Raw genomic sequence first — 27,195 nt, 5'->3', positions numbered from 1 at the left:
AGTGCCCAGAATTCCAAGTGTGTTCACACGTATGAGCTGGACACCGTGTGAGAGGCTGTGTGCGAGCAAAGCCCATATGCACACATGTCATAATCACATGCAGGCATGCTCCTGGATGCCCACACTTCCAGAGTTGTCCCCGTGGGGGCTCCTGAGATGCCCAAGTGACAGCCTCAGCCTGTGGCAGGGTGTCCCTGCGTCCCACGCAGGGCCGTGTGTGCATGCGTGCATGTACCCGCGCTGGCCCAGGGTTTGTTTGTTTTCCTCCTAATTGGCTTGTTTTTCCATGTCCAGCCCACCAAACCGCATGTTTTTCCTCTCATCTCGCCAGCCCGCCTGGGCTGGAGCCCCCGGCACGCACGAGGTCTGCCCATCGGCTCTGAGAGGAGGAGGGGCAGGCTGCCCACACCCCTGGCCAGGCCAGATCAGGCCGGCGGGGCGAGGTGACCCTTCCAGCTCCAGCCCTGTCCAGGCCCCACCCACACTCCTCCTCCTGCCTGGCATTCGAGGCCCATGTCCTGTCCCAACCTTAGCTCATGACATCCCTCGAGGCACCGCAACTTCTGGACTCCCAAACGCCCACCTTCCACCCATCTCCTCTCCCCAGTTCTTCTTCAAACACAGGCTGCTCTTTCCTTTCCCACCAAAACAGGGCTGGGGGGAAGCAGTGCTGACCCACGAGGGTCTGGAGTTTCTGTCCTGACCAATCAATACAAACACTTTAAAACTGGACGAGGAACTGTCTATCTAAAATCAGTCAGTTAAGCTCTGATTTATTTTAGCTCAAAATCAGAATCACACTGAATCAACAGTGTCTAAGTAAACAGAAAGATGCTGCTGAAAGGAAGCTTGTGATCCTGTTTCCTAATGTTGGGGGTCCTTACTTCACCCTGGGTAGGGGCCTCCTTAGAGATAATTGTGACCGTTCACCTGAGGGCAGGAAGGTGGGTTGGGAGAAAGCAGTTCAGGGACCAGCCTGCTTAAGGGGACTTTCAACAGAATATTTTTATGATCAGCTTCCCTTGGAAATAGAGACATGAAAATTTTGTATGTTTAGGATAAATATTAAATAATTTTTGGTTTGAATGACCCACAAATCAGGGGCAACTCTGTCCTGTTCTCTGAGTGCTGGCGAGAAGGATAATTTGATATTGAGTGTTGCCAAACCCAGTCTCTTGTTACTAATATAAAGTGACTGAAACAATCATGATTAATGTCCCCTGTTCCTCTGACCAACTCTTTAGAAGGAAACAAGGCAATGAGAGATAAGTACCTGTTACTAATGCTACTGCCAATTCATGGGCAGTTCTCCTCTGACAGGCGAGGTCTGGGGAGCGGTCAGCACCATATACATAAAAGGTCCGGGCTCTGGTCACAAAGGGCAGCTGTGGGCATGTCCTGTGGGTATGGCTACAGACATCACTTATAGACCCAATTCCCTTTCAATGACCTCTCAAAGAAAATCAAGTCATCAGGAATGAGGGCCCAGGGTCACCAAGGCTCAGCCATCACGGCCAGCCTTGTCCAGCCTAAGGACTTCTGGGACTCAGACTGAGAAGACAAGGGTGTGGGTGACTTGTGCCAAGTTGGCCTCGTCCTTCTTCCATGGCCTTTCCCTCCATGTATGGGCCCAGGGCTAGGCTGAGTGGTCCACTTCTAATGCACCCTGTGGTGGGCCAGGGAGGACTCCGCTCGGCTGGTCCTGCATTTCTCAAGCTGGCCGACAGGGGTCACTCCACCCCGGCTTGCAATTAAGATGTTTTGTTATGACTGCCATCTCTCCAGTTTCAGCACATACAAAGGCTTTTCTGTGGGGAAAGGAATATCCCAAAACATGCTTTCACCCCTCCTCTAGCCCCACTGATGAGTCAGTGTTTTTGTGGAGGACCCTGAGCAGCCTTCCAGCCTAATATTCCCCGCGGGGCCACACCAACCTCCTGACAATGGGGAAAGGGCCTGCCCCAGGGTCCCTCAAGCATCTCCTCCCCTCAGCAGCTCCCAGGGAGTAAGGAAACCATCCTCGTATGGTGAGGGGCACCATCCAAATCGGATGAGGCTAGAGAAGCTTGAGAGTTTGGTGCAGGAAGAAAAGAAATGAAACTATTTTCAGAGTATTTATTCTGTCAGTGGGTGCCTCTGGCTGAGTGAGGGCCCAGCCAACCCTCAGCAACACCAACAACCTCGCCATCCCGGCTTCTCCAAACCCCACTTCTGAATCACACTCACCTGCTCTTCCTTCTACCTTCCTGCTGGCTCCTTCTGCTCCCTCATCTCTTTATGGGGCTCGTTTCTTCCGTCAACCCCTTATACAGTAACGGTCTTCAGGGCTTGGTGCTGGGTCCTCTTCTCTCCTCATCCCAGTCTCCCCCTTGGCCATCTCACCCCCTCCCAAGGAATTAATACTGACAACGTCCCCAAATCCCAAATTCCCACTTCCAGCACAACCCTCTCCCCAAGTCCCAGACTCTCAGATCCACTGGCTACCAGCCATCAGCTCCTGGTTGTCCCCCAGGGACCCCAACCCAACATGTCCGTAGTGGATGGCAGTGCTGCAGATCCCTCACCCATACCCGCTGCCCACAGTTATTTGCCTAAGAGCTTTCTTTGGCCACCAAAACCTGCATTGCCTGCCGGGGCATTGGGCCAAAAGTGCTGGGGAATTAAAGCATCCCCACTCCCAACCCTTAGTGCAGGCATCTGAGCTCCCTCTCCCCGCCACCGGCAGGAGAATGCCAAAGCACATGTTCTGTCTGGGCTCCCAGAGTTCCCCTAGGGGGTTAAGTTCCAGCTGCCCAGTAGCAATGGCTAGATAACTTCCTCTATTGACTAATTTCACTTCCTTTTTCTATCACTTTCCCATTCCCTCATGATGTTTCTGTTGCCTGCCAAATACACTACTTGCTTGCGAATTCTCATCTTGGGATCTGATTCTAGGGAAACTCAAACAGAGACACTGCACAAACAGAACACGCCACCTTCTCCAACCGACCCTCCCACTTTGTCTCTTGCAGTGATTGGGACCGCTAGCTGTCTTGACTCCTCCTAGTCTCTACTCTCCTGTCCTCCCTACCTCCAATCCATCACCAACCCCTGGAGGTCCAGTTCACCCCCTCTTAACTTCCCCAACATGGTCCTAGGTCCCCACCATCTTTCCAACATCCCAGCAACAGCCTCCTTTCTGCCCTGGCTTTGCCCCATCCACCTGCCCCTCTTCAACACAGTGTGAAGGATCTTTTAACAACATGACCTTGATCATGTCACTCCCAAGCTTCTAGGATCATGATCTGTCCCATCCCCTCCTTTAGTTCCCTTCTGCCATTTATACCAAGCCAAGTGGCCTTTTCATGCCCTCTCAGTGTTGAGGGGCCTATGGTCCCCCTTAGCTCTCTGCCAGAAACAACTTTTTCAATGTATCTTCCAAATCCTCCAAGTCTCTATGTGCCATGTACTCCAGGAAGTCTTCCTTCTTCCCTGGGGCATCCTGGAGTGCCCATACCTATACCTACATCACCACATACCCTGTTTTCTTCCCTAAGACCCTCAAAGCCAGCCCCTGTGAGAGCACACAGTGGAGTGAGGCCACTCCAGCTCAGAGCTGTGACCCTAGGATTCTTCCCCACCAGGCCCCAGATGGGCCATGCCCTGCCAGCCCTCCTCTGACCATCTTGTCACAGGGAACAGGATTTCAGGATCTCAGAGACCTCCGGTGTGGGTGGGATACAAATGCAATCCGCAGGGGTCTGGACTCAGTGGGTGACACTGGGCTTAGAGGTCAGAAGAGCAGAACAGGATGGGACCAGAGGGCGCTGCAGCCATCCCCACCACCACCAGGAATGGGACTTGACCTTGGGCCAAGGGTCTGGGCCTCATTAACAACCCCCTTGAGGGAAATGGAAAGGTCAAATGAGGGCTTGGGAGAAACACTTACAGCCCACATGTAGGAGGACTTGGTGGCGCAGGTGCCATGAGTCACGGTGGAAACAGGCGTAGAGACCGCTGTGGCCCAGTTCCAGGCCACGGAGCACAAGCTGAGAGCCGTTGAGCAGGTCAGGGGCCAGGTCTGTCCCATTCACCCGCCACGTCACAGCTGCATCCCAGTTTGCTGTCCCACACGGCAGAGTCACGTCTGAGCCCAGGCGTTCGTACTGCACATGGGGTGTCTCTGTTGGGGGCGGGGAAGGCACAAAGCAAAAGTCACAGGTCACAGCCCTGCCCAGCGCCCCCAGGTGAACGTGCATGGATGAGAACCTGTGAGTGTGCACAAGTGAGGAGTCCAGGCTGAGAGGCTCTGTGTCTTACAGTGTGTCTTGGGGAGATGAAGGGTGTGCACAATTCCTCTGTGGCTGGAAAAGGATACAGGGATGTGAGTGTCTCCAAATTCGTATGTGTATGTGCATGTCTGGGGACTGTGTGTATGTCTGGGCGATCCTGTGTGTGTTTGTGTTTGTGTGTGAGAGAGAGAGAGACTGTGCAGAGTGCTGGGAGAAAAGACCCAGTTCACCTCCAGTCCCAGGCCCTTTTCAAAGTTTTCCTGACCCTCATGACCCCAATCTCTTACCACCAACAGGCCCAGCCCCAGTCACTAACATATGCTACCCAGGCAAGCTGGAGCCAAGAGGTGTCACTCCTGAACTCCTTTTTCCGGCTCTTCCCATCTCTTCATCTTCCCCATCATTGTCTCTTTCTGTCTTGCCTCTCTCCCTCTCCCTGACTCTGGCCCCCTTGACAAGACCCCCCCCCCAACCATCCAGAGCTTGGGCAGCAGCAGGAGAAGGTAGAATGGGCAGGTCCAGGACGGCAGCCCTCGGGAACTCCTGGCAGCTGCCAACTTCATGAGGCAGGAACTGCTTGTGGTGAGGGGAGTGCTGGGACTGAGGGAGCTCTCTGACCATTTCTCTCCTGCCCCCAGGAGGGGCCTGTCAGAGCCAAAAGCAAACCCCAGCCCTTGCCTCGGCAACCCAGGCGTGATGGACTGAGCCCAGGAGACCAGAGTGGAAGGGTGGGAGGGAGCACCTGTCCAGAAGCAGCGCTAGGTGGGGGAAGCGAGTGGGACAGAGAAAGTCCAAGACACCGATCTACAGACAGCAGCAGAGAATCAGGCGAGCAGAGCCCCGAAATGTGAATCTACTCTCCTCATCCTGCCCCACTGAGCCTGGAAGGACAGATGCTTCCCTGGTCCCAGCCAGATCTGCAGAGTGAGGTTGGGAGGGGCAGAGCGAGGGGTGGGGGGCAGAGGTGGTGGTGGGGCTGCGGGATCCCTCGTTAACACTCCCTCACATCTCCCCTCCAGAGAGCCACCCTGCTGAGTTGGGGGATTTTCAGAGGCAATTCCTGTTAACGAGCCAATTAAGTTGGGCCAGTGGCCTCTTAATTAGACTTGTTAACACCACCAGGACTGCAGGGGGTAGGGATCCCCCTATGCTGCCAGCCACCCTCTTCCCTCCTTCGCAGCCCCCTCACCGGTACTGCTTTTCTCTGTGCTGGAACATCTGTCCCTGTTTGCTGCCTCTGTCGCCCTCCCTGTGCCAAGGTCCCTCTGTGTCTCCAGGCCTCTCTCCCACAGCCTGTCTCCGTCTTGCCCCTCTCTGAGCCTCCCTGTCCCTGTCAAAGGAGAAGGAAGCAGGAAACCCAGCCAGCCCCGACCACTCGTCTGTGGGGCCTGGGACCAGCCGAACAGAGGATGAACAGGCGGAAGGGCGGTGGCTGGGGGCCTTGGAGGCCACAGCTGTGAGGCTGGACCAGCGACTGAATGGGGGCCTCCCTCTGACCAGAGGCCCAGTGTCCGAGGAGCAAGCCACAGAGCACCCCCAATCCTCCAGTCCTAGCCACTGAGCCCCTCTCCTGCCTCCCTTCCAAAAACCTGGAGCTTCCAGGAAACATGCCAAGCCCCTCTCCCTGCACACAACGCCCACCCCCGACCCCAAGCAGAGACTGCATCCTGCTGCCTGAGGAGGGGGCTGAAAGCTGACTGTCGGGGAGGGGGCGTGGCCATCACCAACCCAGCAGCAACACTGACCAACCATGGCTCAGAGCGACCCGGCCCCAGGATGGCCCTATAACGCTGGGGAGCGGGCACAACCCCAAGATGAAGAACCAACCCAACAGCACAACCAGTGCAATGGCAGTGGGGTAACACGGAGGGAACCCTGTCCGCCTCACAAAGGAAATGGAAACACAACTTGACAACAGTGACAAACCAGCCATGTAAGGGCAGGGCAGGAATGGAAAAATGACAACACAATGACAGAAGACAACTCCAGGCCACAATGCAGAGGCGGAGGGGGTAGCATGACATGACAATCACACAGAGTCACACCTGCTATAATAACACAACAATGGCAATACACACAGCCATGCAACAGCTCCAAAGACAGCAGTGATTTAATCCTTTGTCTCTGGACAGTTCTCCTCCCGCCCCATGGGTGCCCCTACTGGTGTGCTGTCCATTTCAGAAATTAAATCAAGCAGCAGGGGGAGGATGGGGTTCTTGGCCCTGACGCAGTGACAAATGCTCCAAAGGAATCAGCTGTGAAAAGGTTGTTAGAAGCCAGGATGAGAGACAGAGACAGGATGAGGTCATGGACACGGAGAACACAGAGGGACAGAGCTGACGGCTCCCTCACACCTGCGCACACGGGCTCACATGGGGACCACATGCCGGAAACAGTCCCCCCGGCGTCTAAGCAACTTCACATCGCCACACATGTAGGACGAGGACAGTCACCACAAAGCACACACAGGAAACCATCCACAGGGTTGCAGCTGCACAGGGACACTGTCCCGCTTCAAGGATGGTGACACCTGATAAAAGGTCACATGCAAGAACAGGAAGGGCAAAGTCACCCAGAGGCACAGTTACCCACGGGGATGTGGTCTCACACACAGGGAGAGAGCCTAACGGGACACAAACACACAGAGATAGAAACAGAGAAACTAAAAACTACCACACATGGGGTAAAATCTCAACCACAAGGACCCACAAAGGTCACAGTCACACATCGACAATGTCACCCACAGGGTACAGCCCACAAGGATATAACCACACAGAGAAACACACCCAAACAGGGGCACAGTCTCACCCACACGGGAACACAGCCTAACGCACAAGGACAGCCTCATACACGCCCAAAGATGCAGCCTTATGCCCCCACACAGGGGCCGGACCAACAGAAGAGACCACTGGCAGGCCTCGGCTGGTCAGGTCAACATAGAAGCCCAGGGCAGGCTGACTGCAGGCGGGGGTCGATGAGCTGGCCTGGTGGTCCCTTGGGTTCCCTGCCCACTGTGGACCAGCTCTGGGGTGGGCCAGGCTCTCTCTGGGCCAGTGTTGGTCTCATAAGGAAGGGGCCACAGGAACCTCGACCAATTGCCCTCCTTGAACCCACAGCCTTGAGGGTGGCTGAGCTTAACCCTTAGGGTCTGCTCTGTGCCTGGGCCCCAGAGGTGCCCCCACCTTCTCTGCCCCTTCTGAGCCAGCTGAGGTGGGGGGCAGGACACACCCAAGGGGGGAGCTCGCTACACCTGGAGCCTCATTCGAGGAGTTTCGAGGTCAGACCTCTTCCTGATGTGGCCGTCTGAAGTGCTGCCAGAAATGCAGAAGGGCGAGTGGTCAAGCTGAGAGGGCCCCCGTTTCCCAGCAGAGGTGCAGCTCCCTGCCCCGGGCACCGCTGCGTAGGATTCCATCCTCACTGGACAAATGGTAGGGGAAGGGCAGGAGGCTGCCAGTGGCCGATCCCGACCAATCTCTGCCTCCTCTAGCCGTTCCAACTGACTGGCTGGTCCCCTTCCTTGTTGGGCTAGCCCCCTCCCACTCGTCACCCTGCCCATCCCCCCATCTTGTTCTCAGTCCCCCATCTCCGTCCCCATACTCCTTCTAGAATAAGGGGAAGCAGTCTGACCTACTGTCTCTCTCAGTGCCTCCCACTGCACCCCCCTACAAACCTGAGGGGACCTCATTTCACCAGATACTGTGCAGGGCCCCCCAAGCTGCCCCCACCTCCCATCCCACCTGCCTGGACCCTATGTCCATGCTAGTGGGAAGAGGGAGAGGTCATCTCAAGCCAGAGGTACCATCAGCATGAGGCCACCCAGGAGGGACTGGAGGACTGTGCCTATGGGACGACATCAGTGGGTCACCCCGCCTGTATCAGTGTCATTGACTCATGTTCATGTGTGATCACGCCAGGTGTGGGTGGCAGCTCAGTGGCAGAGTGCGTGCTTAGCAAGCACCAGGTCCTGGGTTCCATCCTCAGTACCGCCATCAAAAAACAGAGCAGAACAAAAAACTGAAACTCTTTACAAGCGTGATGATGCCAGCACATGGCAGTATGCGGCTCTGGGTGGATGCCTTTGGCTATGCTGGGGAGGGTTCATGCTCGGCTCCAGGAAGGGGTCAGCAGGGAGCCCCCTACCCAGCACTCACCCTGTGGACTGTGTCTCTGGGCGTAGACCACGGCGGCGGCGGCAGCAAGCACGGCACAGCAGGCCCACGGGACAGGAGCAGCCATCTGTCGGGGAAAAGAGGGGGCGGTGGGGAAAGGGGCAGCATCAGCCCAGGCAGGAGCCGCCTGGGGAGCCCCCCTGTCCTCCGGCAAGACTGGGAAATCCCAGCCCTAGGGCCAGGGCACCTTGACCCCAAATGCCCTTCTAAATGGGGCTCAGGATCCTCTTCAAGCAATAGAAAGCAACATTATTGGCATCTGTAGGCAAAGGTTTGCTAAGACGGTAGAAGGCAATCTACAGTGGTTTGCTGTTCAATAAGGCTGCTGGCTGCAGGATACAGTCAACGCGGGTGAGTTATAGAACATTGGTAATGCTAGGGCCATTTTTCTAGAAAAAAATAATAATAACTTTACTGGTGAGGTTAGCTAATTAGCCATAAACATCGCAAACTGAAAGAGTAATGTTTTAACCTAACTGGAGGTCTATACTTGTCCAAATTGCCTCGAATGAAAGGCCCCCTGCCATGTTCCTGGGGAGGCAGCCCTTCCGATCGGCCCCCACCAGGTTCCCGCCCTCCCCCGAGTAAGCCCGGCCCCACCGGGCTCTGGGAAGTTCAGAGCAGCAGGGTACCAGGCCAGCACCGTGACCAGGTCAGATGTGGCTATTGCTTTAGTGTAAACCAGTGATCAAGAGAAAACGAGGGATTTTCACATGGAAGTCCCCGTAAGGGAACCCAGCCCATCCTTCAGCCCAGGAGCCTGGGAGCCCCAGCCTAGCAGAGGCACATCAGTGTCTGCACATTCCCATGTGGGTACACAAAGCACACTCAGGACATGTGCCCGGAAGCCAGGATGGATCCAGGGCCCCCCCACCTGTTGTCCTGCTTCCTGAAATGGGTCCTGCTGCCCCCACCCCACTCCACCCCAGCACATGCCTATACCTGAGGACGGGAAAATAACCATTTTCTGCAGAGAAGTTTCCAAATCTGACCCTCCTTCCCTCGTCTGAGGAGACAGGGGGACTGTCAACAAGACAGAAGCTGAGATTCAGAGAGGGACACTGCCAGACACTCAACCAGGGCCACAACCAGAGGTATAGCCAGACACACAGCAAAGACACGAGCCAGAGACACTGCCCAAAACAAGAGACAGGGCCACAAAGAAAGAGCTCCACACACAGCTGGAGACATCCTGGAGAGACTGTGCGAGGCACCATCGGACAAAGCCAGAGAAACAGGTAGATAAAACAGATAACCAGCCAGAGGCACGGCCAGAGAACAGCCAACACACAGCCAGAGGACCCGCCAGAAACACTGTCAAAGACCTGGCCAGACGCAAGCAGACATATCAGAGAAAGAGCAAGGAGCACAGGCAGAGAAACCATCAGCGACACAGCCAGAGAGCCAGGGACGCTGTCAGAAACCATGCCAGAGAAACTGCCTGACACACAAGCAGAGAAATACCAGAGAAACTGATAGACACAAACAGGCACACACCCAGAAAAGCAGTTAGAGAGAGAGCCAGAGACACAACCAGATGCTCGGTCAGGAAGTATCCACACCACTTAAAACACTGCCAGGGACACTCAGACGCACAGTCGGACACACTGCCAGACACAGCCAGAGACACCATCAGAAATACTGCCAGAGAGACAGCCAGAGACACTGCAGACAGAGCTACAGCAGGGGAGACCAACGCGGGTGTCAGCCTGTAGCCGTGGGCGGGGGAACTGGAGAGAACCTGACTTTCGGGGGCTCCCTTATGGGAAGGGTTCCTGCCTGCCCGCCCACTGCTACACCCGCCCCTCACCAGGCGAGTCCTCCCATCTGCACCTGGTCTTCCTCCAGCCACAGGCGCAGGCGCTCAGACTGCCCCTCCCTGGCACAGCTCAGCTCTCTGGGCCCCATGTGGCCTTGGCTACCCCTCCCACATCTGTGACTCCTGAGGCCTTTGCTACCACTTGGCCTGGCTCCTGACCCTCAGCCACTCCCCCATCTTCAGCTACTCCTCAGGCCTAGGAGGTTAAGACGATGGCCAAAGTCATTGTCAGCAAGTGGTGGGGCCAGGAAATGAACCCAGGACGGTCTGAATTCAGAGCTGGTGCTGGAGAAAAAGAGAGGAGACAAGAGGCTGGAGGCCTGCCTGGTTCCCCATCTCAGTCCTTGCAGGTCGCCCTCAGACCCTCCCCTACCATCTCTGCCATCCACCTGTGCCTTTCTCCTCACAGCCAGGAAGATAGTCCACTTGAGTGCCAGGCCCACTGCCCACCACGCGGGAGAGGAAGCGGGGCATGGAGAGAGGTGAGATCACAGGATAGGAAGAGAGCGACAAGGTGGCCCTTGGCTCCCAGGTCCTTCCTGGTCCCAGTTGGGAGGGCATGGGGGTGAGGAGATGGTCTGGCACGTGTAATGCATACAAGCAAACACACACACACACACACCCGGGTCCCCGTAGGGGGAGGGGTGGCTTCTTCATCAAAGTCTCCTCCATCAGCCTGACGAGTTACTGTAAGGGCCGGGCCCTGGGCCAACGGGGCTGCAGCCATGGGAGACGGGCGCTGCTGAGAGCGAGTGAGCAAGCCCGCAGAGAGTGGGGGATGGGGTACCAAGACAGATGCTGCATGGTTGGGGGCACCCAGAAAAGGGAGAGACCCGGGGGGGGGGGGCAGAGAGGCAGGGAGAGATGGAAAGCCATGAGCAGAGACCCAGAAGGATGAGAAGAGATCGAGATAGGGAGAAATGGAAGAGGCACAGGAAGAGAGATGGGGAACATAGAAGATGGGCAGAGATTCAGACCCCAAGAGAGTGGCAGAGACACCAGTAAGGTCTCTGGGTATATATACCCAGAGCAACTCTCAAAGATGCTCAACCACCCAGCCCCTCCAGTGGTGGAGGGGGGGACGCTGTCAGGACAGCAGTACTGGCTGATCTGAGGCAAGAGCAAGGCCTTCCTGGGGGCTATAGGGCTTCTGGATCCAGGAGCCCAGCCCCCAAGGGATAAGGGCGGACTAAAACCTACCCCACCCCACCCCACCTCTGCCCCTGCAGATCCAGGAAGCCCCAGGTCAATTTCACTTCCCTCTTCCCTCTGAGTCCCAGCTGGACCCATTCCCACGTAGGGAAGCTGAGGCCAGAGGCATCCAGGCTACACCTCTGCCCTAGCTCACCTCAGGCCACCCATCCCAGGGCAAAGAGCATCTTTCCCAGGAATTTTCCGAGTCCACACCCCATGGCTCTGGAATAGATCTGGAGCATAAATCCCATAAAGCCCCAGTTGAGGGCTATGCAAACTGGCCCAGGCTCCCGGTAGACCCTTCCAGGGGGCCAGCCTGGCCTCCAGCCCCAGCCCCAGCCTCAGAAGTGAGAAGGGAACAGAGGGCACTCCACTAGCAAATTTCCAGCAGCCCAAAGCCCTTGTCAGCATAGAAGCCCAGCACCTCTCCCGACAGAGAACCCCACAGTGTCATCATTGCACACACACACAGAGACGTGACTCATCAAGAGACAATCCTGGACCCCCAACTTACTGTCACTTGATCTCTCAAAGATGCTCTAGGTAGACCCAGAGACCCTGCTGGTGTCTCTGTCATTCTCTCAAGGTCTGTCTCTCCCTCTGACACCATTACACAGTAATAACAATACCCAGTAAAAATGACACAGCTGCACAGATGACAATGACACACAGGGGTATCGACAGTCACTATAGTGACAGTCACAAACAATGACACCAGCAAACAGGGCAATGACACCTGTTGATACTCACACAATCAGAGTGACAATAACTTCAGAGTCAAAGACGCAATGAAGCTGACAGTCACACAGACTAACAATGATGGTGACATCCACAGTGACATAGGGATGTTGATAGACTGGGTAAGATGGACAGTCACACAGAATAACACCAGTCCACAGTAATACTGGCACCATGGAGGCTGTCACCAGCAGTGACACTGACAGGCAAAGTGATAGTCTCCAAATCAGGGACCTCAATTACCCAGTTTCTGAGTCTCGCTTAAGATCCAGGGGCAAGACCCCTCTTGCCAGCCCCCGCAAGGTCCCAAGTGCCCTGCAGCCCGACCCTTACCCCCTGCTCAGCTGAAGGCAAAACCTGAGAGAGGGACGTGTGAGTTTTGGAAAGCCCCTCTTTACCCCTGCAAAAACAGAGCAGCTTAGGTTATTCAGCCCAACCCTGAGGAATCCCTACCACATCCGGGATGGGGTGGGGGTTTCTGAGCACCACTGCCTAGGGCCCAGCTCTCACTGCGCATGAGTGTTGAGGCAATAGTGTGCTCTGAACCTCAGGCTTCAGGGTGTGGGTGTGGGTGTGTTGGGGATCAGGTAGGCTCAATCCAGCCTGGACAATGAATGAACAGGGAGGCCCCAGTGGCACCTCCAAGAAATTGAGATCCAGTGATGGTCACTGGCCTGGACCTGCCCCCTCCCCACTGCCAAGGCCTCGGACTGGGGTGAGGTCAGGATCCTTCATCTAATGGAGGGCATCTGGCCCATGGCAGGGCCGAGGTGACACCTCCACAGCTTCCAGTCTCCCTCAGCAACCCAGACTCCAGAATCCCTCAGGGTAACGGAAATGACACTCTATCCTGGGGCCTCACCCCTTTTCCCTCTCCTTACAACAGCCCTAGAGGATGCATCCTGGGAATGAGGTGAGAACCCAGAACAGGATGACTAATTCAAAGACCGTGGAGACTCTAGAGGCTTCAAATCTGCAGAGGAATTAGGGTGCAGCAAAGAAGAGACACCTACACTTGAAGATGGAGCGGGAAAACAAGAGACAGAACAGGACAAGGACAGGGTGGGCAGGGAGGAACAGCACTCGCCGCCGAGGGGGAGCCTGGGAGAGACAGTCTGGGCGGGCGGGAAGCTCCAGGAGGGGGAGGAGGGGCTGAGGCCAGGAGGCCCCCAGATCCCACCAGGCCTAGGCAGCCTGGACAGCGTGGGCGGTGGGGGCGGGGGCAGAGGCCTGAGCAGTCCAGAGGCTGAGGGTAGGGGGGAGGCCAAGGGGGGAGGCCTGGCCCCTGGCAGCTGGCCCAGCAGGCCCCCCCACCGGGGAGGGGGCGGGCTGGGTCAGAGGCCAGCTCCTGGGCTGGGGCCGGCTGGCCATGGGGCAGGCTCCCACTCCCTGTGGCGTCTCTCCCTGTCTCTGAGTCTCTTGTCTCTGGCTCTTTCTCCTTCCTTTCTGAATCCAGACCTGGCCCTCCTCTCAGCTCTCAGTGCCCCTACCCCAAGTGACATGGGACCCAGAAGCCATGCCTGGGTTCAGGATTCAAGCCTTATCTCCTCCTGGGCGACCACATCCCCATCCACTCCAGGGGCAAGCCCCACTGCTCTGGGGGAAGGACCCCATCCAAACCTAGGCCCCATCTTTCCCCACAGAAGGGGGCAGGAGAAGCTGAGCACCAGTGGGAGGGGGACCAGGAGGGAGGCAGGGGGAGCAGTCCCCCAGCTCCAGCCGCTGGCTGAGGTTGTGGAAAAGGAGGCGGCCCAACGTGAGTGAGTTGGGGGGGGTGGGTATCCGCACCTGCTGTTGTGACCTCCAAAGCCGGAGATGGGGGCCTGGGGTGGGGGGACAAGATTCCGATGGATTTTGGCAGCAGCCTGGACTCTGAGTGCTCAAACCCCCCACCCCAGCCTCTTGCACCGTGGGGACCGAGATCAGCATGTGCGTGCCCTGCTGCACGTGTGGTGGGCCTCCCATGACGGGCCTGGCTGGGCAGCAGGGAGGTGTCCTGGGGAGGTGGGAGTCTGAATCCCACCAGCTGTGCCCACACGTGGAGCCCTGCTCAGGGCCCTGTGTGCTGCCTGGTGACTGGGCATGGGCTTGTATACACATACATACACAGACCTGGACTTAAGCAGCCCTCTAGGTACAAAAGGCCTGAGCTTTCTTCCTCGAAAGTCATCTGGTCCAGCCCCCTGCCTCTAAAATGGAGAGCAGGAAGGGGCAGGTAAGTTCATATCCTCCCTTTGGGCAGGTCCATGGGCTCTGGACAGCTTCACAGAACCTGAGGTACAAGCACAAAATCCCCCAGCGCCTGGCTTCTAGAAGAACCAGGAGGACCCGTCTATCCAGAAAAGGCCCATGTACCAGTCAGGTTAAGTCTAGAAGGAGTGGGGCTGCTCCTCTTGGAGGGACAGATGATGCAGCAGGAGGTTAGGCTGGAGGAACTCCCTGAAATGGGGGATGGGCAGAGCAACAGGGCTGAATGGGACTTCCCTCAGCCGACAGGGGAGCAGGCTGCCCCAGATGAGCCAGGGGCAGGAAGGAGGCTTTAGGGCCCTGCATGGAGACAGCAGGATGGACAGAGCAGCTTTCCAGGCTTGGGGGCGGGGACAAAGACCTATCTGCCTCAGCATCTCGCACTCCACCTTGCCCTGGCCCCATCACTGCTATGGGGCAGACACCCTCGAACACATACACAGAGGTCTACACTTGCAAGCTTGTGTACACACATGCACACACACATGCACGCACACATGATGGTGGGCGGGGGTGGGCAGTGCTTGTGAAGCATTGATGTGTAAGAAAAAGAACTGAAGATGGTCTTTCTGACAAAGCTGGAGGGAACAGAAACTTCGACTGTCTTCACGTAACAGTGTCCTGTTCTACCTACCCCACAACATGCACGCACACTGCACACACTACTTCTGAGGAAGCTTCTGGTCTGCTGGGCAAAAGCAAGCCATCCTTCCTCCCCCTTCCTCCCCTCCTCACAGTGGGGAAGCCAGAGCAATCTGTTCCTGATGGGTAAACACAGGCAGGAGTATGCGCGCACACATGCTCACACACACACACATGCACACCAGCAATTCAGGGGCACACAGCACCCAGTGCTCACTTCACCCCAAGACAGAACACACACTCGGGCTCTCACTCCCATTGGCAGAGCTCCCTAAAGCCCCCCACCTCCACGACAGGAAGCCAGAGCTTCACAGACACACCCAGGCAGCCTCTCGAAGACACTGGCACTCCAAGTCCACCATCACAGCCACATGCCATGGCCTCCCACGTGGACATCCGCTGCCACAGCCTTGCACACGCTGGTGTGGGTGCACACATGAATCTCAGTCACACACACAGACTCTCACACCCACTCGATCAAAACAGTCCTGGTCTCGCATATGGATACCAGCACACACTCAGAACACAGATACCACAGCACCTCCAGAAACTCAGACCCCCTCAGCACCTCACACCTTTATACTTGGCAGAGGGAAATACAGATACACACTCAGAATAGTCACTGGGACCTTGGGTTGCCTGGCCTGTGCCTGGGGGAAAGGGGAATAAAGCTCAGGGTGGCCTAAGGCAGAAAGGGAAAGGTTCCTAAAAGAGGGAACAGACGGCTCCTTCCTCTCCTAACCCCGCTTTCACCAGCATTTGGGAATGAGGGGAGATCCAGGCCAGAGAGGAGGGGTGGGGAAGCCTATGGGTGAAGAGATGGTGGCATTGGTGGCAGCAGGAGCCAGCAGACCCCAGAAACCAGCTTGCTCCCCAGGGCCTCCTGCCTCCCCTCCTCACTCCTTCTTCCCCAGGATGAGAAACAGCAGCAGCTCTCAGCCTAGCTACCTGCTGTGTGATCCCAGGCCTCTTCAAGACATTTCTGTGCCTATAACTGTCCATAGGACACCTGAATGTCAGGTCTGGCTGCAGGAAGGGAGGGAAGGGGAAGGAGATGAGGCCTCGACCTCAACCCCCAGCCCCTGCCAAAGCCCTGTCATCACCATCAGGCCCAAAGAGAGATGGGGACAGCGCTGGCCAAGCCAGTGCTCCCCTAACCAACCACTGAGGACAAGAATCCTCAAGTGTCCTTGGACTCTGCAGCCCCGCCCCCTATCACAAGAGAGGACACTGTGTCGCTGTCCAGGCAGAAAGGAATCCAGGCTTTGCTGGCCGGCCCCAACCCCAGAAAAATCGGCAATGCTGTTGACATCCAGCACTTGCCATTCCAGGTGTAGCCTGGGCCCTGATGCCCCGTCCTAAAGGGAGCGGCTCCGCGGAAGCCAGTCAGGGGAGCAGGACCTAAGGAAATCAGGCAAGGCAATCCCATAAAGCCAGGCAGGTAGTGGGAACAAAAGAAATCAGGCAGCAGGGTCTATGGAAACTAGGTGACAGGGCCCAAAAGAACATAGGCCATGGGGAGTAAAGTTAGTTAGGAGGTGGGGACAAATGAAGCCAGGCAAGAGGCCCACAGGATGTGAGAAAAGGAAGATATCAGGAGCTCATCCCCTCTGTCGAGATGTCACCCCCACACCCTGGGCCCCTCTCTCGGTAGCCCCCTTTCCACCCAGGTGGTGGTCCCCTCCCCCAGGCCAGTGGACACAGCCAGAGCCCCCTCCTCTCTCAGAGGCCTGGTCCGGCTGCAGCCAATGGGCCCCGGCCCCATCCCTGGGACCTCAGGAAGTCCCAGTCCCTCCCACTGGCTGCAGAGGCAGGGGGGCTGGGGGGAGAGAAAGAGAAGAGGAGAGAGACAGCTTGGCAGGGGGAGCGCCGAGCAGCCGCGGGGGGCGGGGGCCGAGAAAGGAGCGGGAAGCGCCGAGGCGGGCTGGCGGGCGGCGCGGGCGGGGGCGTCTCTGCGGCGGCAGCGGGGGTGACAAATTCTCCGGCCCTGCGGCCGCGCCGCCACTGACCTGGGTCCCCGCGCAGGCGCCCCGTCGGTGCCTCCGGTGCTCCGTGGGTCTGCCCGGCCGCCTGCGGGCATCGGGCCCTCGGGGCTCGGGGCTGGGGCCCGGGCCGGCTCGGGGAGCAGGAGCGTCCCCCCACCCCCGAGGGTCCCGGCGGGCGGGCGAGGGGCCGAGCCGCGAGCGAGGGAGCGAGCGAAGGCGGCGAGCGGGCCGGGAGGAGGGGAGGAAGGAGCGCGCCGCGAGCGAGCGAGCGAGCCGAGCTAGCGGAGGGAGCGAGTGAGGGACGGCAGGCAGTGAGGTCATCCTTTGAATCTAATTGTCTGAGTCAGGAGGAGATGTGGCACTTGATGCCGGGGGAGGGGAGGGGGAAGGGACCCTCCCGGCTCTGGGCCGGGGCCCCTCCTCACGTCCAGGGGCGGCTGGGGCCTCCCTTCCCCCGCCCCGCGCGAAGTTGTCTCAGGCCAACTCGGACAAACCCCCGCCTGTCTCACTCAGGGCTGACCTCTGCTGCCGGGGAGGGCGGGGGGGTCAGTCCCACATCACCCCCAGAGAGTGGCCACCTTCCTATTCTCTGGAGGCGATGGGGACCTCCACCCGGCCCAGGAGGTCTTCTCCGCCTGAGAGTAGTGGGAAGCCCCCTACCCACCCCCGGGTCATATCCCTGCCCTCTGAGGAGAAAGGGGAAACTTCAGCCAGCCTTCCAAGTTACCTTTGTGCACCTGAGGAGTGTGGAGTCCTCAACTCTATTCCTCAAGTTACTTCCTGCGCTGGGAATTTGAGGGAATCTGGACATTAATCCCCAGCTCACCCTTCTGCCTTCTGAGAGTGACAGTGCAATGCCACCCAGTCCTCCAGCCCTGCACTTTGGGGGGCATGAGGGCCCCCAACTGACTCCAAGTTCTCCCTATTCTGCATGCCCAACCTTTCAGGAGGAGCAGGAGCCAGGCCAGACCCTTAAGGTCCCCAGGAGCTGCTCAGGGGACCAGGCCACTCAGATGGTGGGGGAGTGAGATGGCAGTTGGGCCCTGATCCTGTCAGGTGTACACACCCACACATGCACACAGGAGCACAGGCACACATGTGTACATGCACAAGGGGGGAAACCAGGTGGCTGGGGATGCTCACACCAAGGGCCACCCACCCCTCCCCTCCCCCCCAAGGGGGAGGGGTGATAAATATTTAAGGGGCTTTTTAGCCCTGAAGGGGCTGAAGCTGGGGGAGGGAGGGGGATCCACGATGCTTGATTAATGGGGTTACGGGCTTGGATCAATCCATCCGCCCGCGGCTCCCTCCTCCCTCCGCCCTCCTCCTCCCTCCCTCTGCCTAATGCGCTTTATCAGGAGACGCTTTTCTGACTTGGCAGCGTCGGGTGTTTTAAATAGACCCATTTAGAGCAGGGGTTGGGGGGAGAAAGGAGGGGGGGGGGAGGGAGACAGAGATTGAGACAGGCTGGGAGACAGAGACGAATCAGGAGAGAGAGACAAGCCCCGGAAGAGAGAGACTGGGAGAGGAGAGAGAGGAGATGCAGAGACACGGAAATAGGAGGCTGAGGATGACACTCCCACAGAGGCTGAATGGAGGGGGGTGGTGATGGGAGGCCAAGGGGAAGCTGGGGGGCCAAAGAGCAGAAACAAACAAAAGAGACAGACAGAGAGAGAGGAAAGGAGCCACTGACAGCGGGGAGAAACTCAGAGAGGTTCTCTGCAAGGGCTGAGTGCTAGCCTGGGAGACAGCAGAGATATCTTTTATTTCCAAAAACAGTTTTTCATCCACTTTGTTAAATTAAAAAGCCGTTTTTAAAGTGGTGCTGGAGGTGCTGCTGGGGGAGGTGGACAGCACTGCCAAGTCCTCCCTCTTGGCCTCCTCCTCTGCCCCCACAGAAGCTGCCTCAGCCTTAACCCCTCGGGGGTGTTCTCCAGCTCCCCTGCTCTCTGCGAGCCTCTGGGATCCCCAGGGACAGGGTCAGGGCATCTGAGCTACTGTTCATTGGCAGAAAGTCCTTCCTGCTGTCTGGCCTCAGTCCCTCCTGCTGCAGGGAGCCCATTCTCTTGCCTGACCACTAGCTTTCTCTGATCCCAGTCTCTCCTCCCTAAGAGGTCCCCAATTTGGGGGGAGGATTATGACCCTCAGAGCTCAGCAGCTCACTTTCCCAACCAGCAATCAGACTCCTCCCAGGTGTGCCCCCTAATACTGTGCAAATCTGAACTTCTGTCAGATATCCCACTCTAAGTCCTTAGATCCTCTGGGAACAGTGAGATGGAAGCTTAACTCTCTATAGCCTTCTGGAGCCTCCCTTCCTCCTCTTCAGAACCTCAGCTCCATTTTAAGTCCCTTTTATGGCCATGTTGTCAGCCAGGGATACCCCACCCCATCCTCAACAACACCCCATTCCTAGCTCTGAAGGGTCAGCCCCCCTACTCCCGGGCCGGGAAAAAGGCCAGGCTGTTTGGGAGCTGAGATGAAAAGCCCGGCCGGCCTTTGTGGGCCTCTGGCGGGTTTTGGACAATAGGCCCTTCCGTTCCGCTCCAGCGCCTCGATTCCTTGGACACCCCCACCCCCGGGCTGCCAATCCAGGGGCTTTGCCTAGCATGAATGAAAGGCAGAGAGAGTCAGGCCCAGCCCCGCGGCTGGCCCCAGAATATTTTGGACTTTTCGACCCTCCTTCCCATCTCCTCCAAGCCCAGCTGCTCCCCGCCGAGTCAAGCCAGAGAGATGCTTTGGGGGCAGAGAGGGAGCCTGACAATGAGACAGAAACATACTCCCACATCCTGGATTCAGCCCCCTCAGTGCAGAACCCAGTTTTCTGACCCACCTGTGTGACTGTGGGTAAGTCTCTTCCCTGTAAAGACAAGCCTGTCATGAGGGCATGAAAAGCCTCAGGAGGAAGGATGAGGGAAGAGAAGGGAGGGGTCTCAGGCCCTCCTTCACTCATTCCCAGATCTACAGCCCCACCGCACCTGCCTGATGCCCCGAAACTGGCCTGCCTCCCCTGGGTCCCCAGCACATACCTCTTCACCACTGGCTGCACACCGAGCACATCAATGTCCTCCTCCTCCTCCGGACCAAACTCTTCCTGAGACTTCCAAAACCAAGGGGGCGGGAGGATGTGACAAGACTGGATTCTAGAAGGGCAAAGGGCACAAATCAGAGGCCACAGAGGAGCCATAGACCTTAGTCCAACTCAGATCTCATTTCATACTCACAACCCCATTGTGTGAAGGGGAGACTGAGGCAGGCAGCAGATCAGTGTCTAGAAGAGAAGTTGGGAGAGGTCCTGACTTCCTGCAGCCCGCTTTGTGGACTTTAGGTTCTGAACCACAAGGACAGAGGGAGACAAGAAACCAATGGCTTGACACCACACACAGACACACACCCACAGACAATCCAAAATCCCCATATAAGCAGTCTACAGACACAAGCACCTCCATAGCACACACATTCTCACACGCATACTCACACAGAGACACATGGCCACCATCAAGCCATCTTCTCCTCATCACCACTATGATCTATTGAGCATCTGTTATGTGCCAGGAACTGTGTTAGGCACTTTATATCCATTATCTCATTTAATCTTCATGACTTCTCTATGAGGTAGGTCCTATTATTATTCCCATTTGACAGTTGAAAAACCCAAGATTCAGGGAGGTTAATTTGCCCAAGACCACACAGCTAATCAGTTCCAGAGCATAGATTTGAGTGCAAATCTAGTTCCAAAGCCCTTCTGCAATACCAGCTTGCCTCTGCAGCTCTCTCTCCCACCAGCACAGTGCCTTTCTCAATAATAATAATAACAGCTAACATTTATTCAGGGTCCTTGATAAGCCAGATACCATGATAAGTACTTAACATACAGTTTTGCACAGAATCATCAAAACAATCTTTGGAGGTAATCCTGCTTCCATTTTACAGATGAGGAAACTGAGGCTCAGAGAGCAAAAGCACCCTGCCCAAAGTCACAGGACTGGTAGTTGGCAAGAAAGCTGGTATTGTACTCAGGGCTATTTTGAAAGTCACTGTTGCTTCTAGGACTCCAGTCAGTTAACAGAGCCTTGGACTTCTACAAGAACTGGGAAGATCTCAGGGTCCAACTGCCCCTCTCCTGGAAAAAATCAGGTCCCAGATATGTCTGCCAAAGGCATGATCAGGGGCCTAAACACATACTCATGAGAAAAGGACTCCATGACATCCAACTCTGCTCACAGAGGCAGAGGTACCACCAACCAGGGAGATATGGCCAGAAACTAAAACAAGGTGTTAGAGACAGTCTGGCTGGTAGTAACAGATACAGACACACCAAAAGAAAGGACAAAGAGAGGGAGACAGAGAGGAAGACAGAGGCAGACACACTGGGCCAAAGAATCACAGGGACTGTGGGAAAAGGAGACAATAGAGGGAGAGGAGGGGACAGGTTCCCCTGAAAAAACATAGACACACACCAACAGGCACAGACACAGAGACACTTATTGAGCCATCCAACCTTCACGAGAAGAAAACTGTGAAAGCAAACAAGACTCAGGCTGTGTGTGGTATGTGTGTAAGTGTGCACTCGTGTGCGCCTGTGTTGGGGGAGCCATGCCGAGGCTGTATCACGACGCACATTACACCAGCTGCTTCCAGCAATTTCATCTGATTAATAATAAATGCCCCGTAATTACAGCCGCTCCCCCAGCCCTTCTTCCTGTTTTTTGTCAGCTGCCGCCAGGCCAGCCCCCTGTGGACCTCGTGGGCCCCTCCATCCTCACCTGCTGCCCTCTAGGAGACTGAGACGACTTGGGCTGGTGGAGGAGGCCAGACTCCTAACCTGAGGGTGAATACCCATTTCTTCATCTCCGATTAATGCTGAATGCCTCCAAGCAAAAGGCTATCTCCCTTAGGTCTCATCAGGACTCTCCCCGGTCCCTTGATATGACCTGTGACACCCAATGTGGCCTCGACGCCCAGGTCTCGGATGCAGAGAGATGAACTCTGAACTCCCCTTGCACCTCTTTATCCCTCACTGGCTGCCAGAAGTCTCCATTCACAATCTCTCCCCAGCTTTGGAACCCCACAGGCTCAAAAGAGAAAGGGACCAGGACAGCCCCCCTCTTCCCACCCCATCCTTCCAACCCAGGCAGCCCCAGAGTCCCTGCCCACTTGTGCACTCTCACGCTTTGGACACCCCGTGGCTCCGCCCCCATTCCTAAGCACCCCCCCTCCCCAGGTCCACCTCCTTCCAGGCCTCCCACCCTAGCTCTCCAAGGCAGCTCTATCAGAATCAGCTGCGGGTTTGTGCTGATCTGTTTCTAATCGCTGGGGCCTGGTTCACGCTTGCCCCCCCCAATATTGATTCCATTATTTGGAGTCATTGACGTCAGGGACCTGGATGGGTGCCAAAACCGCCTTCTCTCCGGGCCTGGGCCAGGGCCCAGCCCCCCCATTCCACGATTTCACGGAGGGGCCCAGTAAGGTCAGCTCAAGGGCCAAGGTCAAACAACATCTGCCCTCAGAGGCTGGGCTCTTCTTACCTTTTGGGGACCACTGTGCAGTTCTCTTCTGGGGGAGAAGGGCTACACAGAGGCCTGGGGGTCAGAAGTGAGGTGGGGCCTAGAGAAGGAGGTGTGCAAGAACCTCACTGGGGCCTGGGCTGCAAGGAAGAGCTCTAGGAGGTCGGGATGGAGGCAGTGGCTGAGGGAAGACTACTGGGGCAGGATTTTTTTCTTTGCAACACACTTATTTTGGAACACTGCAAAGCTGGACTTGAAACGGTTACTACTGACTACTTGATTTTTATATCTGATACCAGAATTATGGCCAGACTCTCTGAGAAGGAAATTCTCTGCAGTATAGGATAACATATCACCTTAAATGTTGCCATAATTTGACTAACTGGCACCACTATTTTGTTCCACATAAAACAAAGGCTCTGTCTCCTGTACAACTCCCATGCATGTGCCTCAGTTTCCCCACACTTTCCCAGTCTCTCCTGGCTCTGTATCCATCTGATCAAGATGCAGCCACTGCTACACTGGCCCACACCAGCAACTCCGAGGCTCTGGCTAGACAGGGTATTTTTAGGATCTGAACCCCGTGTTCTCAAACAGACATTAATAACCAATACGGACAGTCCGTGGTGTCCACAGCAGCTAAACAACCTCAGAGCCCAGTCTCAAAGGCTCAGAGATGTGGTCGACTGCCTTCGCCAGAGTCCAAGAAACCCAGACCTAGAGAGAGCAAGGGACACGCTCACAACCACGTAGGGAGAAAAGGACTCTCCTACCTTCTGAAAAATCCTGAAGCCAGGAGAAGACAGAGGTGAACTTTGACCTCTGCCACAGAAGCAGGGTCACTGCCCTGCCTCGGTCTCTCCTAGTCCAGACCTTTTCAAGGAAGAAGCTGTCTATCCTTTGCACTCCTTCCCTGAATTCAGGGAAGTCCTTCCTTTAGTCTAGCCTGCAAATCACTCAGCATTCCTTCGAGCCAAATAGGGTTATACGACAGAGGCTGCTGGGTCTCAAGCCACAAACCCCAGAGAGTCTTCTCTCCCAGTGGTCTGTCTCTCTCAATGGTTCCTTCCTCAACATCTCTTGAGCACCCAATCCCTGCCAGGTACTGTGCCCGGAGTTAGGGACCTGGTCTTGCCCACCAATAGCACTCAGTCAGTCTGGCAGGAGAGAAAAAGATGTATGGTTTACTCAACACTGCCCTCCTCCTGTGTACCTGGTCTGTGCCAGGGGCCGGAACGGTGGGTGAGGGAAGTAGACCCAATCCCTAGGTCCCAGAGTTCATGGGCAATTACTACACAGCCTTGCTAAGTATTGGGAAGAGAAAGTACAGGTAGTGTATGGCGGGGCGGGCTGACTTCCTGCGGGAATGAGGACTCTTCAGTCCATTCCTAAACCCCAGGACTGCCCAGAAGGCACCACAACAGTCTAACTTTAGTTTCTTCCACCGTAGCTCTGGTCCCAGCTTCTGGGAGCTAGTTCCTCACACCAGCAGGGTCTGACTCTTCCCCCACATCTGCCCCAGCTTCTCCTCCCACCTCTTAACCCCCAGAGCTCTTGGCTCTGGTGACCCCAAACCCAGGATGGCTCTGTGCCCTGGAGGGTCTCTTTGCCCTCTGCAGAGGGAAAGGCGGGTGATGACCTCAGCGCTCTCGGCCCACAGGGACCACTTGCCTCCCCAGCCCCTCCCCACAGGAAGCTGGGAGCTGGGGTGGGTGTGGTTACCCCTGGCCACCGGAGTTTACACAGCTGAGGTCTCCCCCACTCCCCCTACCTCTTGGTGGGTCTGGAGGAGGGGTCAGCTCTCTCTCCTCATCCTCAGCCTCCTTGTTCTCTGGGACTCCCCCAAACAAGGCACACATGGTCCCCCCCAACCCATCTGCATTTCAAAGAAAATATGCTCCATCTGTTTCCGATTCATTTACACTTCAACTCACCATGGGGGGGTAAAGCAGGGCGTCTTGGCCTCCAAGCCCCCCATCCCTATAGGGGGGCTGGAGAGCACGTATCCCCCACAGGGACAGGGAGCAGTTACGGTCTAGCCATCTGAGCCTGAGGCCCAAGTCCCTACATCATGGACTCCCGTGGGGTGATGGTGCACCTCGAGGGCTTCCACAGTGGGAGGGTGTTTAAATGCCTAGGCAGTGAATCCAAGGCAGGTGGAGTCCTAAGGTTGAGTGCAACCTGGCCCAACTGTCCCCTCCCCACAAAGCTATTGCTCTTCTGGGAAGCTGAGTGGAGAACCCTGGGCATACCATGGAGACAAGATAAGGACTCAAGAGACATTCCAGGAGATGCTGTGAGGTAGAACCTAACTTGGCCCTACCCCCTTGCCCAGGGCATAGAAGAGAGAAGAGGGTGGGTTCCAGTGCAGTCTTCTCCTCCAGCCAACTTCTATGCACAGGTCTGGGGCTATCATCTCCCTTAGAATCAGAGATTCAACATCCTGGAAAGGTCAAAGGAGCCAGAGGTCTACCCCTCACCCAGTCAATCTTCACATCACTCCCATCCTAAGGATGACTGGAGCTATCTTGGGAGGACATGAGTCTTACTTTCCTACACCTGACCCTCTCCATCACAGAAGGGGTACCTAGAACTACTTAAGAGGGATGTGCAGGTACATGGCACATGGGGGACTCTAAGCGTACATATCGCTCCTGTACCAAAAAGCCACTTAGAGCTTCCTGCCAAGAGCTATCTCCTGGAAGAAAAGGCAGAAAGGTTTAACTGTGTCAGTGTTTGCCACCACCCTCTCCATCAGCCCACAGCCCAAGGGACATGACCAAACACATATCTCCTCCTCTCCCCACCTCTGGAGGGGACAGATCTTGTAACAGTCTCTTCCTGATCCCAAATGCCCCAATATACACCATAAGCCAAAGAAAGCATAAGTGTGTTTGACTATGAGTTCTAAGTGCCACTGGTCATGTGAATACCACAATCCTAATGTGGGTCTGAATGTGAGCCCCAGGATGGAAGCATAACTGGGTGTGATTCTAAGTGTGACCTGCCCCCCAGGGCTCCTGTGTGAATATGGAAGCCTCAAAAAGGAAGCACAAGTCTGAGTGTGAGCACTAGGACCCTTGCGTGAGTCTGAGCATAAGCCCCTGGATGGAAGTGAGTTTAATGTAATTGCGAGGGATGTCGGTCTGAGTGTGAACTCCAAGATGGAAGTATGGGTTTGAGTGTGAACATGGGTCCCTGTATGCATGTACCTATAAGCCCTGGGTCTGAAATGTGAGTCTAACTGGGAGCCCCAGGATTCCCAGACAAGGCAGTGGAAGCCTCGGAGTCCTAGTGTTGGTCCGAATGTGAGCTCCTGGTCTTCAGGGCATTCTGAGTGTGAGCGAAGGTTCCCCGTATCAGTCTGAGTGTGAGCACTGGGGTCCCTTTAGAAGTCTGTGTGTGAATACTGGGTCCCTAAGTGATCCCAGGATGGAAGTGAGAAGCTTGCATGTGAGCACTGGAGCCCTGCTGTGAATCTGAGTGTGAGCTTGGAGATGGAAGTGTGAGTATGTGAGCCCCAATATCCTGTGTGAGTCCTTGAGTTCAAATATGAGACCCGGCTTCCCCATGTGAGTCTGAGAGTGAGCCCCAGAACGTAAGTGTGAATCTGAGAAAGCTCTGGGGTCTTAGTGTGAGCCCTAGGACCCCAATGAGTTCTGAGCATGGGTTCTAGGTCTCAGTGTTAGTCTTCGAGCCTCAGGACAGAAATGTGCATCTAAGTGCGAGCCTAGAGTCCCAGTGCGAGTCTGAGTGTAAACTCCAGGACTAAAGTGTATCACTGGATATGACCAGAACATAACTGTGAATCTGAGTGCCTGCCAGTCCATTGTCCTAGTGTAATTCTTAGTGTGAGTCCATATGAGTTAAATTGTCCCAGTGCGAAGCTGAGTATGAATTCCAGAACCCCTAGAAGTCTTAAGTGTGAACTTTAAACTCCTACTCTTCATGTAAGGCTCAGGGTCCCAGTTGGAGTATTAACCCAGATGGGGTGTGAACTTTAGATCCATGTCACCAATCCTGATCCCTAGCCCTAAAAACCAGTCCAGAGGATTTGTGTGGGTTTTGGCAGTGAAGCAAGGGTACAGTTTTTTGAGACACAGCCCCCTCCAAACGCCAAACCCTGGCTAGCTCTACAGCCATGGGAATATCCAATTGTTCAAGCCACATCATCCCCACATATGCATTGGTACACCATCACACCCAGAGTTAGACACACAAGAATGCACTCTGTTTCAGATTCCCTGGACAAACAGCAATTATAGATACACGAACACACCCAGCATTTCCTACTCCCACCACCTCAGTGACACAGACACACCCCCAGTGACACAGACACAAATATACCAAGTATTACAGGCAAAACAACTAGTGTTGCAGACACACTCCTCCAGCGGCATGCAGACACACATCCAGTGTTGCAGACAAGCTGCCAGCCACACAGACACACAGAGACGCTTCTCATCGAGATAGACTAGACGGAAAGAGAAAGAAAATCCTGAATTTTCAACAAGGCGTGAAATACTCCTGCCCGCCTGAAGCTACTGAAGGGGGAGGGGGCCAAGGGAGCCGGCGAGCTCGAGAGCTAGACGCAGGAGGAGAGGCTCGGGAGAGGAGAGGAGAGGA

General features: G+C 55.9%; 1 protein-coding gene across 4 annotated transcripts in view; it reads right to left on the bottom strand.

Moving 5' to 3' along the window:
* The window catches only part of CNTFR (ciliary neurotrophic factor receptor), a 38,237-nt gene that overhangs the window by 9,417 nt on the left and 1,625 nt on the right, over positions 1 to 27,195 (bottom strand). For 2 of the 4 annotated variants that reach the window (XM_032477543.1, XM_032477542.1), the window contains exons 2-4: positions 20,092 to 20,205; positions 8,423 to 8,507; positions 3,929 to 4,162 (exon numbers count right to left, since the gene is read on the bottom strand). In XM_032477543.1, the coding sequence (XP_032333434.1) occupies positions 3,929 to 4,162; positions 8,423 to 8,507 (319 nt within the window). In that variant the 5' untranslated portion in view covers positions 20,092 to 20,205. Of the gene's footprint in view, positions 1 to 1,273; positions 1,405 to 3,928; positions 4,163 to 8,422; positions 8,508 to 17,089; positions 17,111 to 20,091; positions 20,206 to 27,195 lie in introns of those variants that run through there. The other 2 variants (XR_004319099.1, XM_032477544.1) reach the window with 2 other exon arrangements.

Source organism: Camelus ferus, chromosome 4 (genome assembly GCF_009834535.1).
Source record: "Camelus ferus isolate YT-003-E chromosome 4, BCGSAC_Cfer_1.0, whole genome shotgun sequence".
Classification (NCBI taxonomy): domain Eukaryota; kingdom Metazoa; phylum Chordata; class Mammalia; order Artiodactyla; family Camelidae; genus Camelus; species Camelus ferus.
The sequence above is the reverse complement of the archived record's forward strand: the minus strand, read 5'-3'. Positions and strand labels throughout refer to the sequence as shown.